General features: G+C 36.7%; 1 protein-coding gene across 1 annotated transcript in view; it reads right to left on the reverse strand.

The window, feature by feature from the left end:
- The window catches only part of LOC139739662 (alkaline phosphatase-like), a 29,284-nt gene that overhangs the window by 10,733 nt on the left and 1,056 nt on the right, over positions 1-17,495 (reverse strand). The window contains exons 2-3 of the mRNA XM_071650275.1: positions 7,072-7,292; positions 2,594-2,768 (exon numbers count right to left, since the gene is read on the reverse strand). Of these exons, the coding sequence (XP_071506376.1) occupies positions 2,594-2,768; positions 7,072-7,292 (396 nt within the window). The remainder of the gene's footprint in view (positions 1-2,593; positions 2,769-7,071; positions 7,293-17,495) is intronic.

The raw sequence follows: 17,495 nt of genomic DNA on the forward strand, positions 1-17,495 counted from the left end.
TTTTTTTTAATCAATGATTCGAATCATGATCGCAATAGGCATGACCATACAGGTTTCATCTGTGTTTAGAGACATTGGCCGTGTCATGTTTGGATTCTCATTTAGAAAAGGGAGTCATGTCTGCCATCTTTGGTACTAATTCTGTATACACTAGATAACGAAGATACAGCAACAAATACATATGACCTTTGACCCACCTTTACACTCCCAAGATGACATCTGAGGAAAAAGTGGTTAATTTGTGAAATGATTCTCACAATATGGTCTTTGCGTGTGCAAAATATGGGAAAGATAGGACATGTATTCACCAAGATACAAGATGAAACATTTATGACCTTTGACCCTATTTTACATACCCACGATGGTGTCCGATCAAGTAGTTGTAATTTTATGAAATAATGTACGTGACATGAACTAAACAGGTGCAAAACATGGAGGTGGTAGGGGCTGTTTTTCTTGAGTTATTGCAAAGAAAGTTGCACAAAGAAAGAAATATCTCAATACATCGAAGATAAGCTTTAATTTCAACCAAGTTTTTAACATGATCCCGACATTGTATGAAAAATCGAAGGCTCATTCTCGATAGCGTAAAGTCTCAGCTACAACATATTAAAATCTGGGAGAAATTCACTGAAGGGTAAGTGAGCTAGTGCTCGATAAAGACAATCATGTGAATTGTCACATTTAAAAAAATTCCCTCCCATAGAGATAACACGTCATAACGAAGATGAAGAAAGAAGTACATATGACCTTTGACCCCAATTTGCACAGACAAGATGGCATCTGAGCAAAAAGTGATTATTTTGTGAAATGATTCTTATAACATGGTCTTTGCGTGTGCAAAATATGGGAGAGATAGGACGTGTATTCACCAAGATACAGGATGAAACATTTATGACCTTTGACCCTAATTTACATACCCAAGATGGTGTCCGATCAAGTAATTGTTATCTTATGAAATAATGTACGTGACATGAACAAAACATGTGCAAAATATGGGATTAATAGTCATTGTTGTTGTTCGTCTATTGCACAGAAAGTAGTAGAAAGAAAGAAAAATAAAGAAAACATGTTATTGTTATAGAAATTTGAAGGAGAAGCATGAAAAAATCAGAAAAAGATAAAGTTAGGAAAGGAGATTAAGACTAACTAAAGAAAAAGAAGAAAAAAAAGTGTTTATAAAATTAAAAAAAAAAATATTGGCAGGGGTGAGCCTCGAACCAGGGACCTTAGGATTACGAGTCGGATGCGCTATGCAATGACCTATTTCATGCTCCATAGGCCCTGTGTATTAAGCAAAATGACGTTACATCGAAGCCACGTGCCATTTTTCAACCAAGTTTTTCGACGTGATGCCGACGTCGTATGGAAAAATGGAGGGCACACTTACGATAGCCCAAAGTCTCAGCTACAACATACTAAAATCTGGGAAGAATTCACCGAAGCATAAGTGAGCTAGTGCTCGAAAAAGATAGTCATGTCAATTTTCACTGCCAGAAAAACTGCTCTCCCGTAGAGATAACACGTAAACTGGTCAAATTTTACAAGGATACTTTCAATCCATTTTTACGAGGTGATGACGTTATCCAATCAAAATGTTGTTTTTACATTAATGAAAGAACATTTCATAAGCTACAACATACTGAAATTTGGGTGAAAATTGGCGAAATTAAAGTGAGATACGCTCGAGTGAATTTGAAATTTGATGACGTCATTTAGACAATTTACTTTTTTTACTTTATGAAGAAATTTGATATCTTTTAATCATTTTGTCAGCATAGCCAGCCCATGAAATGATATGTACAACTCATCAGCTTTCAAAATATGTAAAGAAAATGGGGGGTCACCGTTCATCCTGACGAGTAAAATCGGATTTAAAATCATCGGTTTTTTGGCATAGTTGCACTGTATATCGCCATTGACGCGCGCGCGGAATTTCAACTTTGACGGGCCCGTATGACGTCATATTGAGTCGGATTGACTTGAAACTTGGTAGAAATACACCTTGACATTTCAGACATCCGATCCATGTGAAAAAAATTGGAAATTTCTATTGCATATGAGCTGTGCGTGCGCATATGCGCGCGCACGTACGCGTCCGTCCGATTTTTTCAATTTTTCAAAAAATGCTCCAAATGGTCTGAAACGTGTGCAAAAAAAATTTGAGCTCGATTTGAGCATACAAATATTTCAACGCGCGCGTACGCGCACGTTTTAAGGTATAGATAAATTTTGAGAATATGAGCAGAATGCGTTTGATTTGAACTTTATGTGACGTAAATTTCATTGAAAAACTCCATTCCATTAATGAGATATGATTGAGAATGTGTTTTCATATAATGACGTCATAGTGACGTCACGGTCAACTGATCACTTTGATTTTAGTTCGATTGCCGTCTTTGGGACACGATACATACATGGTGTAAGTTTGAACTTGATAGGCATAGCACTTTCTGAGCTAACCTCTGCACAACTTTTGGGGAGAAATAAAGAAAGAAGAAGAAGAAGAAAGAATCCGTACAGATACAGAAGGTGATCCGAGAGGATACTCGGATCACCTAATAAAACACATTGATTCACACTTGACACCTACCGGCTTGGTTTGCTTGTACGAGAAGCGAGTCTACGGACGCACCCACAGTGGAAGAACAATTAGCCCTCTCGGCACTGTCATCCAAGCCCAAGGTCCCGGCTTTGGCCTTCACGCCACAGAAGAAGGCCGTTGCTGTTCCGGCCGAGTCCGGTACTTGCTGGTCAGTATTGTACGTCTGCGTGGAGGACAGTGACCAAGGTCATTTCATTGTTGCTCTTTTGTGCTGAGATGTAGTAATAAAAACGTCCTGGCTACAGCGTATGTATCACATATGTGATTATGATACTGTGACGGGTTTCCAGCTGGTGAAAGAATCGTTGCTTTTTAACGAGCGGTTTTCTCCTCATGTAAATGACGATGTCTTTGCTAGGCCTATCCTTCCGACATTGACGTGATGATGAGTAAATCCCAAGCACCATTTGATTTATACTTCTACTCTTACTCTACTACTACTACTTATAATAATAATCATCATCATCATCATCATCATCATAATAATAATAATAATAATAATAATAATAATAATAAGATAGTTGACAGTGCTTATACATAGCGCATGACACATAGTGCATTGTTATGTCTCTATGTGCTACAAATATGGAAATAATACAAAAACATACAATTTCAATAACAATGATGGTGCCGAGCTCTATATGTTGTTTACACTGCGCAAAATGCATTTTCAAAGCCGACTTGAATCTACAATTGATATAGGTAATTTGTCTTAAATTCTTTGGTAAATTATTATTCCATAAGGTGGAGGCATTAAGCAAACATTCGTTGTCCATCAAGTCCATAATGTATTTGGATTGTGATGCACAAGGACAAATCAAACCCACTTAGAACCTCGAAATATTAATCAAATGAACTTTAAAGAATTGAGATTTTAATAAAAAATGATAATGACGTGTATTCCTATCAGGGAGGTGGCCTATTCCTATCCATCAATATATTTTTTTTTCTCGTAGAAAACTAATATGAAATGTGAAACCAATGGAGAACTTCCTGTTACACCTTCTCTTGTAATTTTATCACATTGTAAGAAAAAAACTGAGTAAAATCATATAGGCCAGTAATTCATGCCGGTTAAAGTATACCAAGGAGCTATAGCTCCTTGAGTATACTATATTTCCCGTAAACAGCGCGTATCGTTATTGGAATAATGTGACGAGTATTTCCTGTTACATGCACGTTTCTCCTCCAGCACTAATAAAGTGAAATGTACCTCGGTGATATCGATTGCTTAAAAACAACTAATTCATTACTATCGTGTTTGCAGTCGCTCCGTGAAATTCACTGCCACACTCCCAGCGAGATGCGAGATCCCGGTTTATTAACGACCTCTATAATACTGCAATCCTTAACCTTGCTCTGGAACGAACACTTTTGCAAAATGACACTATCTCTTAAATCATTTTTACTTCATGCGGGTTGAATAATTGCCTGTACTGTGAGAGTAGCTTTCGTGAATGATAAACACTGAAGACACATTTTAATTGCTATAAAACAAGAGGAAATTACTATAAAACAAGAGGGAAAAAAACCAAGGCCTATCACGCAACCACTCCGTAAAATTGCGCAAGTTCTACACTTCCGCAGATAAGACAGGCATTATTGTGTGATTAGTGGATCTTGTTTAACATAGGCTAGTGGTGGAAAAAGAACTTGAAACTTATATAAAATGAATACAGTTCCGAATGTAATGTATAAGCAATGCTAACAAACGGGTTCTTTGAAAAAAAGGTTGAACATCTCTCTTGATAGAGAAAAATACAAACAGGAAACATGGAGTAATGATACGGGTACCCACATAAATGTATTCTTGGCTTTCGTGATAGAAGTTCATCCTGTTTGAGAAAGATCTACTAGTATATCTAGGCTCCATTTCAGAGAATCCTGTTTATATAGCAATCCTAATTGCTTCAATGGCAAGTGTCATGGCAATGACAAGAATTTATTTGGAATAAAAAAAAATGAGTGCTGCTACAAGAAGATCTTCTTCAAGCAAGAATTGCTTTCCTCTAGAGCTTTATAAAATGAGACCCGTGCATATAGGTCCGTCCTCGTTCATGTATCACTGATGTTGAGAATGAGAGGCTATTTCTTATTGAAATCATGAGCCCGTTGTATTGATCATATTGAATTAAATGCAGATAGGAAGATAGTTGATGTAGATAGTAAGATAGTAGATGTAGATAGTTGTAGATATAGGAAGATAGTAGATTTAGATAGTTGTACATTAATGCAGCCAAACCGCACATTTACTCTATATGACTTCTTGCATGAATGTTGCTACAATACTAGGTGTTTAATCATGACAGAATCACTATACTATGGCAGCAGACGTTCAAAGTAATATCATGAATTAGAGAACTCAAGTGCCTGTGGTGGAAACTATAGTATTTCGAAGTGTCGTTAGTTGTAGCATTTAGTGACACTGCATGAATGATATTGTGCTTTTGTTTTCACCTTTGCGTCAATATGGCCTGATGATGCTCGTATGGTACATCTATATATTACACGTATCAAATAATCAAATACACGTATATGAAATTGGCCTGACAAGATGAATGGCTCGTCATTGCTTGAGGGTGGTCAGAAAGTGGCATTCGTCTGCCAGTGTACAATATGCTGTTGCCGAAACATTCTCGATGTATGGGCTATTGGATATGCTATATATAGTGCTTGCTCGACAAAGCGATTCAGCAGTGGCCGAGTTCTATCACTATATATGTGTTTAATATTCATCGCGATATATAGGTTGAAGACAATGTGGGCAAGTGAGGAATGGTGAGTTGGACTTATTGGAAAATGGATGGAGGAGATATGGAAACGAAAATGTACATAGAAACTATACTGAAGAAAAAGGGAGATAGGAAAACGACCATGTCAAACAGATTTATGAATAATAATTGTAGACATGCTGCTGTCCTGTACCCGACTTCGCATTAACTACGCCCAGTACATGTTTAGAGTAACTAGAACAGTGTAAATAAAATGCCCGGATGTAAATGGTGATGATGATGATGATGATGATGGTGATGATGATGATGATGATGTTGTTGTTGTTCTTGTTAGAATTTATTTCCCCCGACTTCGCATTAACTACGCCCAGTATATGTTTAGAGTAACTAGAACAGTGTAAATAGAATGCCCGGATGTAAATGGTGATGATGATGATGATGATGATGATGATGATGATGATGATGATGTTGTTGTTGTTCTTGTTAGAATTTATTTCCCCCGAAATATATTGTGCAGAGGTTAACTCAAAAAGTCCTTCGATTATCAATTTCAAACTTATACCATATTCATGTCCTATACAAAGGACAACTTACATATCTAACTGTTAATTGTGATTATCATAGTGGGGTAAATGGTAGAAGGGGGATGTTAAGGAGAAAACAATGCATGCTGCATGAATAGGTCTCATCATAAAGGAAAGCTTATAGAAGAAACGGGAGTTGTAATCGTAAATTACACTACGTCTCGAGGATTAGATGTGAGGAAGAAAAATGAGACAAAATAACGAGATTTATGTGAACTTCATTGTGGAAGACAAAAGAGAGATGATGAACTCAATCTCTCAAGGAAATTGAGAAAAAAAAACACACTCACATACACACACACACACACACACACTCACACAATAATGCAGCAGGTGATTAAATCATATCCTGCTGCGATGGCAGGTAGAAAAATAGGTTACATTTCGTTATTCCGAAACTTTGTCATTTCGAATGTTCGTTTATCCGAAAATGAAGTGAGGTTCGTTATTCTGAAGGTTTGCTATAATCCAAACATTAAAAGGTTCGTTATTCCAAAGTTTCGTTAATCCGAAAACGAAATAATGTTCGTAATTTCGAAAGGATCGATCGTTAGTACATTAATGCATCTTGTTGTCATTTCGGATTAGCAAACCTTGGGAATAATTAACCTTATTTCATTTTCTGATTGACGAACCTTTGGAATAACAAATCCCTTTTCATTGTTCATATTATCGAACGTGTATGGAGAATGTGTGTGTTTCGGAATAACGAATCTTCGGCATAACTAGCATCATCCGAAAAATGGAGAGCTCCGCAAGTCAGACGTTGAATGACCTGGGGGTGTTTCATCAAGCTGTTATAAAAGTTACGAACAAATACGCCGAGCGACTGGTGATCAGTTGTGACGTGCTATACTTATCAGAATTTCAATAATTCACCACTCGTAAGTTGTTCGTAACTTTAAGAACAGCTGTAGGAAACACCCCCTGGTCTCCCTTTTAATATAATGATAATATAATGCGGTCTTATTTACCCAGGGTAGCCTCGATCTTCAGCGTTACCACTGCTCTACCAGAGGGCCCTGCCATTATTATTACCCTAGCGTTGCCAGGTACCCATTTAAGGACGAAAGAAAGGTGTACTGACTTTCAATCGCAGATGCAGAAAGATTGCATTCTGGCTAACGGGAAGATGTGATACCAGTCTCACCTTTGACAAAGCAACGTAAGGGAATTGATCCCAGGAAAGGATCGTCTCTTCCCCGGGGTTCCCGTCCTGCTGACCCTTGTAGATGCGGGCGGCCGTTGTGGTAGTGACGTCCATCCCGTCGCCCAGGAAGAAGACCACGTTCTTCGCCACGCCCTCGTTGGCACGGAGACGGAGTGCATCCCTCAAGGTTGCCTGAGCTTGATTATTCCAGAAGGCAGCATCTACATAGGAATATCCAACCAAATTTCACCATTGTCAAATTGAAGTCCCTGGTTCATTATGTTGGAGTGTACAGTTGATGTCACTCAATGATAAAAGATTGTATAGATAAGAATATCGACGGCTTAAAAGCAACTTCTTGTCTCGCACACAAACACGCACACACACACACACACACACACACACACACACACACACACACACAAATAAACTGCAAGCTGAAATACCCTGTACTCAGGTATATTGGTCAATCGATTAATTCGATCGTCTCTTTAACTCTTATATATTTACCCATCCATCTATCATTTATTTGTCCTTTCAAGCTTGTTATAGTAAAATGTGATGTTTTCTTCATTTCTCATCACAATACCCAACTGTCTCGCAGGGTATAATGTTGTCCAGAGTGCATTAAGGCATACAAAATTGGAGACAGAACATGAATTGTTATGCGATCAAAGTTCATACCTCCCTAGTCATCTAGTGAAGTATTACCACAGCAATATATTCTAAAATATCGCCATCAACTCAACTACAGGCAGTGTACTCCGAGAGGAGATCGTCTATGGGATCAAGGGACCACGGGCCTCGAAGAGTCGCCTGGCTACTGGAAGTACACTTCACGTCAAGCACTAAATCAATTCCTCTTCGAAAGCTGAACTTGACCTTTTTTGAACCATAAGTGTACTAGTTAAATCTCGTTTGTTTGTCCTCATCGACGCGCTTTGTACCGCCACTAAGTACAATCGTCCGGATCATTCATGTCAGCCCCACGCCCCCTCAAAACAACAACAACAACAAAATGATAACACGATATCGCAGAAAATCCGACTTTAAAGGGATGGTACAGTATTGGTGGAGATGAGAATTGGGCTTTTAACTTTTTGCGAAATACCAAGTAAACACTTTCGAAATAGTACAGAGCATATCATTTTAAGAGGAATTCAAAGTTAATGTCATGAAAATCTGATTTGGAATGATTGAAACATCTAAAAAACAAAGTAAAACAAAGCGATCGTAATAAAAGATGGATCCCACACTCTATTAGAATCACTCTGTTTTGGATATCTCAGCCATTTCAAAACCAATTTTCATCAAATAAACGGGGAATTCCTCATGAAATTACATGCTCTTTCATATTTCATGAGAGGTTTCTCATTATCTCAACAAAAAATGTTTGAAACCTGAAATAAGGTCTCAACCAAAACTACATGATCCTTTTAAGCAGTACTGTTGTTTTCTGTATTCAGATGTATAGCTGTTTCATTCTGACAATTATACAAACTTGTTGAATGTTCACTGAGGTCAACATAGCGATCGAGCAAACCTGTCCCGCACACAGAAGAAGACCCAAAATATTGCATTGACCTGCTGCACCAAGATTTGGTGAATATCCTGCGTGCTTAAATGTTGCTCATTGTAGATTATTTCACACTTCGCAAGAATTTCTGCAGGGAAAAAGTTGACAGCGTCAATCAAGGTGGTCTTTAAAAGATTGAATGAAATATTTGCTCGTCGTATTTCTCAATAATGTCACTGTGGAAATCGTGTCAAACTTCTGGTTTAAGGAGGTAGACCTATAGGGATAACCATCCACAGCAGGTTGTGTTCTTTACATGGGTAATTCACTGTAGTAATCATCATTTTAATATACGAGCAAGTAGAAGCATTGGGTTATTGGTGCATAATCTTTAACCAGACAGTAGTGATGACGTTGGGAAAGTTGGGTGTTCTATGGATATGGGGTGCTACAAAAAGGGTGTGTGTATATGAACAGGTTGTGCTGAATAATTATTTTTCATGTTACTAATCGGGGGTCCTTTAATGCTTGCAACTAATTACAATTATTGCAGTTACTATGGCAACAGTCTACAGCAGCTAACAGCATTGAACATTTAGTTTGGCTTGTTTCAAAGTAATTGCAGGTATTGCACATCAAAAATAGGACATTTTCCGTTATATTGTTGTATCCTCTTAATCTTTAACTACTATACTGATAAAGATTAATGTCCATGTATTTCCTTGCTGCTTTTGCTTTTAATTTCTCAACACCTCAGTTTTGGCTTTGATAATCAGCATAATTTTGAAGTCTGGTGAGTGTAAACACATAATGTACCGATGTGTTGGCTCAGTGAGTAGAGCGGCTGCCCTCACAATCGGGAGGTCGTGGGTTCGAACCCCGGCCGCGTCATACCAAAAGACGTTAAAAGATGGGAGTTGCTGCTATACCTTGTTTGCCGTTCAACAGTTGAAAATGTTAAAGAGCAACGTCGATCTGGCGCTGCTCAGTGGCTGCCGGGCCCACGATCAATTGGGCAAAATGAATTTCCATTCTTGGACAATAAAATTTGGAGTTAATATCCAAAACAATTATTATTATTATTATTATTATTATTGTTATTATTATCATTTTTATTGTTATTATTATTATTAGTATTATTATTATTATTATTATCATTATTATTATTATTATTATTATTATTATTATTATTATTATTATTATTATTATAATCAAGTGACTTTGTGGAAATAGTCACAAGTTAAGATTAAGATGACGTCAACCATGTCACCATACTGCGTATACTAATTTCAATCATGATCATCTTCATATCACGTGGATGTCAACATTGATTACGTGGTGTTTATCATTTTGCAGCCGACAATCGTTTCATCAACAGTCCCTTTGAAGAGGACACGTCCATTGGTTCACCAATAGTGAAAATGTATACAAACTTGTTCAAATACTTTCCGTAGTTTCAGAAGTAACGACGAGTGCGTAAATTTGCTTTTCCTGAATCTGTTTGCAAACTGCAGCAGAGATGTGCACAGACTGGGGTTTCGTGCAGAGTTTCTCTCACGAGACAGTGACTTACATCCATACACCTTGCATGTGACCTACATGACATGTGTGTGAAATATTTGCAGACGATGGGCTTCGATCCACAACTATTCGGCGCCCTGCTTTGTTGTTGCTGTTGTTGTTGATATTGCTGTTGTTCTTATTTGTCTCTTTTTCACACAAACCTCATATATCACATCCGAGACTTTACAGTTGACCGGTCGTCTATGTCACCTTGCCGTACCTGACATGAGCGCGACGAAAGGATGCAAAAAGAATGCAAGTAGGAGATAGAAAAGCATGCTATGAACTGGTTCGGTACTTATTCATATCCATCAGAACCATATTTGTTATCTGCAACCAGAAAAAAAATGGTTTGACAACGAACGCAAACAAAAAAGGACTCAATCTACACTAAAATGCCCTGGGAAGGAATGTAAATGAAAAGGCTGCCTATAGAGGTTTTCCAATGAAACATACATACATGCATTTTAACGTAGTTATATATATATATCAAAGCTGGCCTATTTTACAGACGAGTCAGCAGAGTTGCAAAATGACAAAACTTTTTGTTTTACGGAGACGAGCACGGAACAGCTCTGAATAAACATCAAGTTAGATTATTTTGAATCATTATATTCCTTCTTATCCATTGTTTTTTTTTCCTTGATCATTTTAGCCCAAAATCGCGCACCACTGAACAGACGACCCTTCATTGCAACTGATTGACAAATTGACCTACATCAACGTCGACGTCGATGTACGTCGATGTAGGGTAATTTGTCAGTCAGTTGCGATGAAGACATCTCGACGGAAGAATTTCATGAATTTGAGGCGACCCTTCATTGGGGAAGAAAGTAATCATTGCATATAAAAATAAACAGGGCATATCAATAATAATTGCTTCATATTCCACTGCATTTCACGGTCCGCTAAAAGAAAGAGGTGTGAATGACTGTAACCATGGAAACGTCGCCAATTGAAAGGTAAATAGAAAGTAACGTTCTAATAATTCCTCCACAAAGGACAGATTGACATGTAACTTGCATCGCATCCCTTCTGCTTCGTTCACGAGTGACGGCTTCCATTTGAACCGTCGACTAATCTGACAAAATATTTCCCTGAAAGAAAGGGAGAAAGAGGAGAAGAAAGGGGAAAAAAGAATATGCTTATGTTTCTTTGAATAAAGCAACAATGTAGAGCTTTTAACTATTATACTAGTACTGTACCTTGATCAGCGAGATTTTGAAAATCAATGGTATAAAAGGACTTGCTGTTTAATCAAAATATTGACTTTTAGACAGTTATTTCCTTTAATGCTTTAATGCGACATAATATGTCGAAAGCTTGAGAACCATTCAAAGCCAAACTGTCATCTCCGTCTTATAAATATGAGTTCTATAATGCACTTTTGAATGGCAGTATGACAATGTCTTTTGTACTCAATCATGAATGCATCGACGAGCCCAATGTATAGCAAATGTATGGCAAATGTCATGTGGTCTATGTGTACATTGAATTTCTCGTGGATTTGAAGAGAGCTTGTTGTATGAAAATAGGAGACACCTACACCATTGCATTATAGCTGTGAATAGTATGACTTAGCGATTATATTTTCAAGACGAGAACATGATCAAAATGAGATCCTAAGACAAGCAAAATCTGTGAAATGTGTGGAAGTTCGTGGTGCATCAGACAATCTGTTATCATGTTTATGGATGAACTTACAATATGATAGTACAGGTATGTCCGTTATTCCGAAGGTTCGTTAATCCAAAGTATGTACTAACAATGACTAACGAACTTTCGGGATTACGTGCTTTATTTCGTTCTCGGACTAACGAATCTTCAGACTAACGATTTCTTTTTTTCAGATTAACGAATCTTCATTATATCTATCTACACACATCGACATATCTATATATGATATAGAATATATATTATATATATATATATATAGTATAATATGATATAATATATATATATATATAATATAATATAATATAATATATAATACATATATATATAATATGGTATAATATAATATAATATATAATATAATATATATAATATGGTATAATATAATATAAAATTATATATATATATATATATATTTGTATATTATATATATATCTACACACATCGACATATATATCTATCTACACACGTCAACACATACATACAAATCTTATTTCAGTTTTGGATTAACGAACCCTCAGAATAACGAACTTTCAGAATTACGTGCTTTATTTCGTTCTCGGACTATCGAATCTTCAGACTAATGATTTTTTTTTTCGGATTAACGAATCTCCATAATATATCTATCTATACACACCAACATCTATCTACACACATCGACATATCTTTATATGATATAGAATATAAATATATGCATATATACATATATAATACAATATAATATAGTATAATATAATATAATATAATATAATATAATATAATATAATATAATATAATATATATACATATATTTATATATATTATATAGTATAATATAATATACATAATACATATAATATTTATATATATATTTATATATATATATATATATGTATATCTACATATCTATCTATATCTATCTACACTTGGCGACATAATTATATCTATCTACACACATTGACATAATATCTATCTACACACATCGACATCATATATCTATCTACACACATCGACATATATAGATATCTACACACATCGACATAATATCTGTCTACACAAATCGACATATATATCTATCTACACACATCGACATATATATCTATCTACAAACATCGACATATATATCTATTTACACACATCGACATATTATACCATTTATTATATATCTATCTACACACATAGACATATATATCTATCTACACACATCGACATATATATATATCATCAACATATACATAACAAACCTTATTTCAGTTTCGGATTAAAGAACCCTCAGAATAACAAACCTTGTCAAGAGTCGACACCCACGAATCATGCAGCCCACTAGTCATAGGTCCTTCAGTCCACGAGTTATCCAGCCTACGAGTCAAACAGCCCAAGAGTTCGACACTATAAGCAAACGAGGTCCACGAGACCTACACATTAAGCCCCCTATAGCTGTTGTAATGTCAAACTCGTGATATGGACTGCTTGTACCTATTTGTAGTGTGGAACTCATGGGCTGCATGACTCGTGGACTCAATGACTCACGGATGTTTTTACCAATGTCGAACTCATGGGCTGTATAGTGGGTGTCGGTCTCGTGGGATGGCCCCGATTTACCAACAAAATTATGGCTAGCAATATTACTGTCATTATGTATTCATGAATATTGTATTTAGAGGTGAGTTTGTGTGAGTGAGTGCGTGTGCGGAGTGTGTGTAGTACTTTATCCCAAATTGAGGATTTTCCTGTATGCATTTCATTTCATTTCATTAATGTTATTCTTTTCCATTTGAACAAAGAATGTAAACGCACAAAACATATCATGCAGAAAGCAACGGATATGTCTATAATCGATAGGCCTTTATCTGGTATATCTAAATATGATTATATTGACCCATGCTGTGCAGAATCGATTGATATAATCCTTCCATGAATTTGTTTTCTGAGATCGTTAATTAATTACAAGTCGGCCTCATGATTAAGGAAATGATAAGTCATCTGAAGTTGTGACTTACTTATAAGATCATGACATTCTTATCATGACTTGTAATCCCAAGGCTTCGTCCGCATATCTATAATTTCGAGAAACCGTTATGGTGTATACACTGTACTATATTTTGAAGCCCACACCTGGAAGTCCTTCATCATTCCAATGTATGTTTGATTTTGAGAAGGTTTGCGTTTCCTTCATTTGAATACGTGTTTGTGTCGAGACCTTACCGCGCAAGCAGTGGCATTGGATGACGTAACCGTACTCTTTGTGATCCCAAATAAAGACCGAGCAAGTAGTTCTATGAATAATACTCCCTTCCACCGACCACCAGAGGCTCATCAGAACCACCAAATGTAAAATTGACAACATTCCGAAGAGTTCCGATGGAAGCTGAGCCGATATCTCATACTCTCATCAAGGCTTCGCGAAGGGTGACACCGATGCCAGAAATACAAAGCTGAACTCAAGTTCTTTGAAAGGGGATGTAACGTACAAACATTAATATACAGTACCTTTACCTCCTCTTAGTAAGTGGCTTAGCAGTATTATCATTTTGACAAATAAAAGGCAACTGACTAGAGCCGGGATTCACGTTTTAAATGATGTTAAAGAACTTGAAAGCGCAGCCTGATCAGCTCCCATTTGTTGTGATGGTTTCATATAAAGCCATGCAGTATAAACTTAACTTTGACTTACGTAATAGGTTTCGGCCAGGACACACCTCAATCTTTAACTGACCACAATCCTTAACAGACCTAGCTATAAGCTTGACGTAAGGAAGTTATTGTGGTCATACAGACCTAGCTATTAAAGGGGGTGTACAGTTCTGGTTGAGGTGAGGATTTAGCTTTTAACGTTTTGCGAGATATTCAGAAATCACTCTATGAGATGTCAAAGAGCGTGCAATTCTAAGGAGTATCAAAAGTTTATTTGATGAAAATCGGGTTTGGAATGGCTGAGATATCCCAAAACAAGGTGAAACAAAGAGATCCTAATAAAAAAGGCGTGGCCTGTCGCCTTTTATCATTATCACTTTTTTTGATATCTCAGCCAATTGAAATCCAAGCATCATCAATTAATGAGCATTGAATTCTTCTTAAAATTACATGCTCTTTCATATTTCATAAGAGGTTTCTGATTATCTCACTTATAAAGGAATGTTATAAACCTGAATCCTCGCCTCAACCAGTCCTGTACAGCCTCTTTAAGCTTGACTCATAAGGAAGTTATTGTGGTCAATACAAGATCATGTCTCGGTTCTTGCACTGCTGCACTTGGGTTAAAATCAGTTGAATTATCGAACAGGGTAAGTCTTGTAAAGAGGTTACACTTAATATATCCCTTCAAGAATTGCTCAAAACCTGTATTGCTATCTTACTAAAGTTTGTAGATTGTGACTTTTTTTTTTCTTGGGGAAATATATAAGTTTTTTAGTTACTCACATTGACAGAAAATCCCTTCAACATTAGTGACTTCTGAATTTTTAGCTTTCATAATCACCTCTTCCTCTGTGACAGTGTATAAAAAACAACAAATCATTCAGGCCATCTGATTCCCGATACTGAAATACAGAAGGGTAATTAAACCTGCTTTGACGAACCGTGCTTCTGAAAGATCCCCTCGTCTTCCTATACTTGATGTACGTTACCTTGATTCTTATGTGTATACGATATAAATTTGTTGTTGAGAAAAGGAAGACAAAGTTCAAGGTGTGACCGTAACACAAGAAAAAACATACCTCCGGGGTGAAAACAAAAGGCATATGCTTAGCGCGGTGGTTCGTCAAAAGGTTCTGATCGACCACGATTAAAAATTATTTGCAGAGAAATACGAGGATTACTGTCGCATATTAATTATTGTGATGGGCTATAGCTGGAATAGCCATGATCATTCTTGAGTAGTTTTACCTTGTTGACACCAGGGAGTTCTCTTTATCCATCTCTCCTTCTCCCTGTCTGTCTCTCCTCTCCCTTTCCCTCTCTTTCTCTACACATATAATTATATATATATATATATATATATATATATATATATATATATATTATGTATATATTATATATATATATACATGATTATATATATAATATATATATATCATTGATTTTTCTTCTATCATTCTAGCGTTTTCAAACAGCTAACTACATGTGTATGTGAAGAAACTGTGGGACATTGTGTTCGTTTCAGCAGGTCTGTTCCTTTTCAATTCTTTTTAGGCAGACAGACTCCTACATTGGGACAGTCATGTCCTCAAAAGCACACAATGAACAAGCCTTCTACAATGTCTACGCCACGGGAAGTTTGGCCAATCGATCCAATTAAGACGATTCATAGTTGTCTAAAACGTTGTTGTTTCCTAAACTGATCACGGTGTTCAATGGGACAATAAATTCCCTCACCTCCTAATTTAAAGACGTGCCGCCTATAAAGTCGATTACACAAAATTATAAGAAGACTTCATCTTTTCACTCGGGACATAATTCGGTCCTCGATCATTTTCTTTTTAATAAATGCAGGATACGTATTTCAAATATTCTGTTTTGGCGTCAGGTAGGATCATACACATTATAGTATCCCTGATTAGTGATGTCCCGTGATAATGTGAAATAATGATATCGTCTCATCTATACGGCAACGCTTTCACTATAGCAAATGATTATTATCATATTTTACCACAAACTTGAAAGGGTCCAGAGGAACATTATCAGCAAAATAGGGTAAAATAAAATCAATCAATCAATCAATCAATCAATCAATCAATCAATCAATCAATCAATCAATCGATCGATAAATACATTATAAGAAATAGGTAAACGAATAAAATCTCGTCATAAAATAAACATTCACGACTCGAATCACGACCACCTGTTTTACGTCTTATCCACAACACCACAGTACTCAAGTATCCTGTTATACATACACAAAACCATGTTGCCATAGGCCTATTTCTAGCCCATGCTGCGACTCGATCAATGTTGGTGAGACCTTAGATGTTGTCGACAAGAATTAGGCACAACAGAGCTTTAATGGTTGATAAAGACGCCAGTATTCAAACGAGTGAGAGGGGAGCGTTTAATTTTGCTTTCCCGCGGATGGAAATACTTGAGTGTTTGCGGTCGATAAGGTGAAACAGTTGCTATGGGGTTTGGGGGTCAGTATGATCTTGAGATACGATAAACCTGGCAGGGGGGGGGGGGGGGGTAATAGAAATTGAAGGAAGGAAAAAATGTAGGGATAAGGACCGAGGAAGTTCAAGCTACTAGGTTTACAGACGTCACTCTCAGAAATGTGCAAAGTCCTGTTACCAGCATGCCAACAGAATGACTACAAATTATAATACAGAGTAAGGAATGGATAAAAGTATACCGATGCGAAATGTGTGAAATGTTTAACAATGCGCATGTAAATTTGTACTGTTCTACACAATGTGTATTCTATCAAGCAAGGGTCATGACCCCTCTTCGCCTCTTCCAGACGCAGAGCCACCAAGGCATTAATGCACGTTATGCCATACTTCCAGAACTCATATTTGGAGCGACAACTTTCATAGTCACTCTTTTTTTTTTCTCTCTCTCTCTCTATCTCTTGTCTTCCGCTGTTTCTTTTCCACGTCGTGTTGTATATGGGTATGTTGAAATCAGAAGCCGTCATTTTTTTATCAAAACGTCACATGTGTCAGTGTGTGTGTAATACAAAGTGCAAAATAGCCTTTGTGCC

Source organism: Diadema antillarum, unplaced genomic scaffold (genome assembly GCF_040938485.1).
Source record: "Diadema antillarum isolate AM-2024a unplaced genomic scaffold, OU_Dant_1.0 seq00000810_RagTag, whole genome shotgun sequence".
In the NCBI taxonomy this organism is placed as follows: domain Eukaryota; kingdom Metazoa; phylum Echinodermata; class Echinoidea; order Diadematoida; family Diadematidae; genus Diadema; species Diadema antillarum.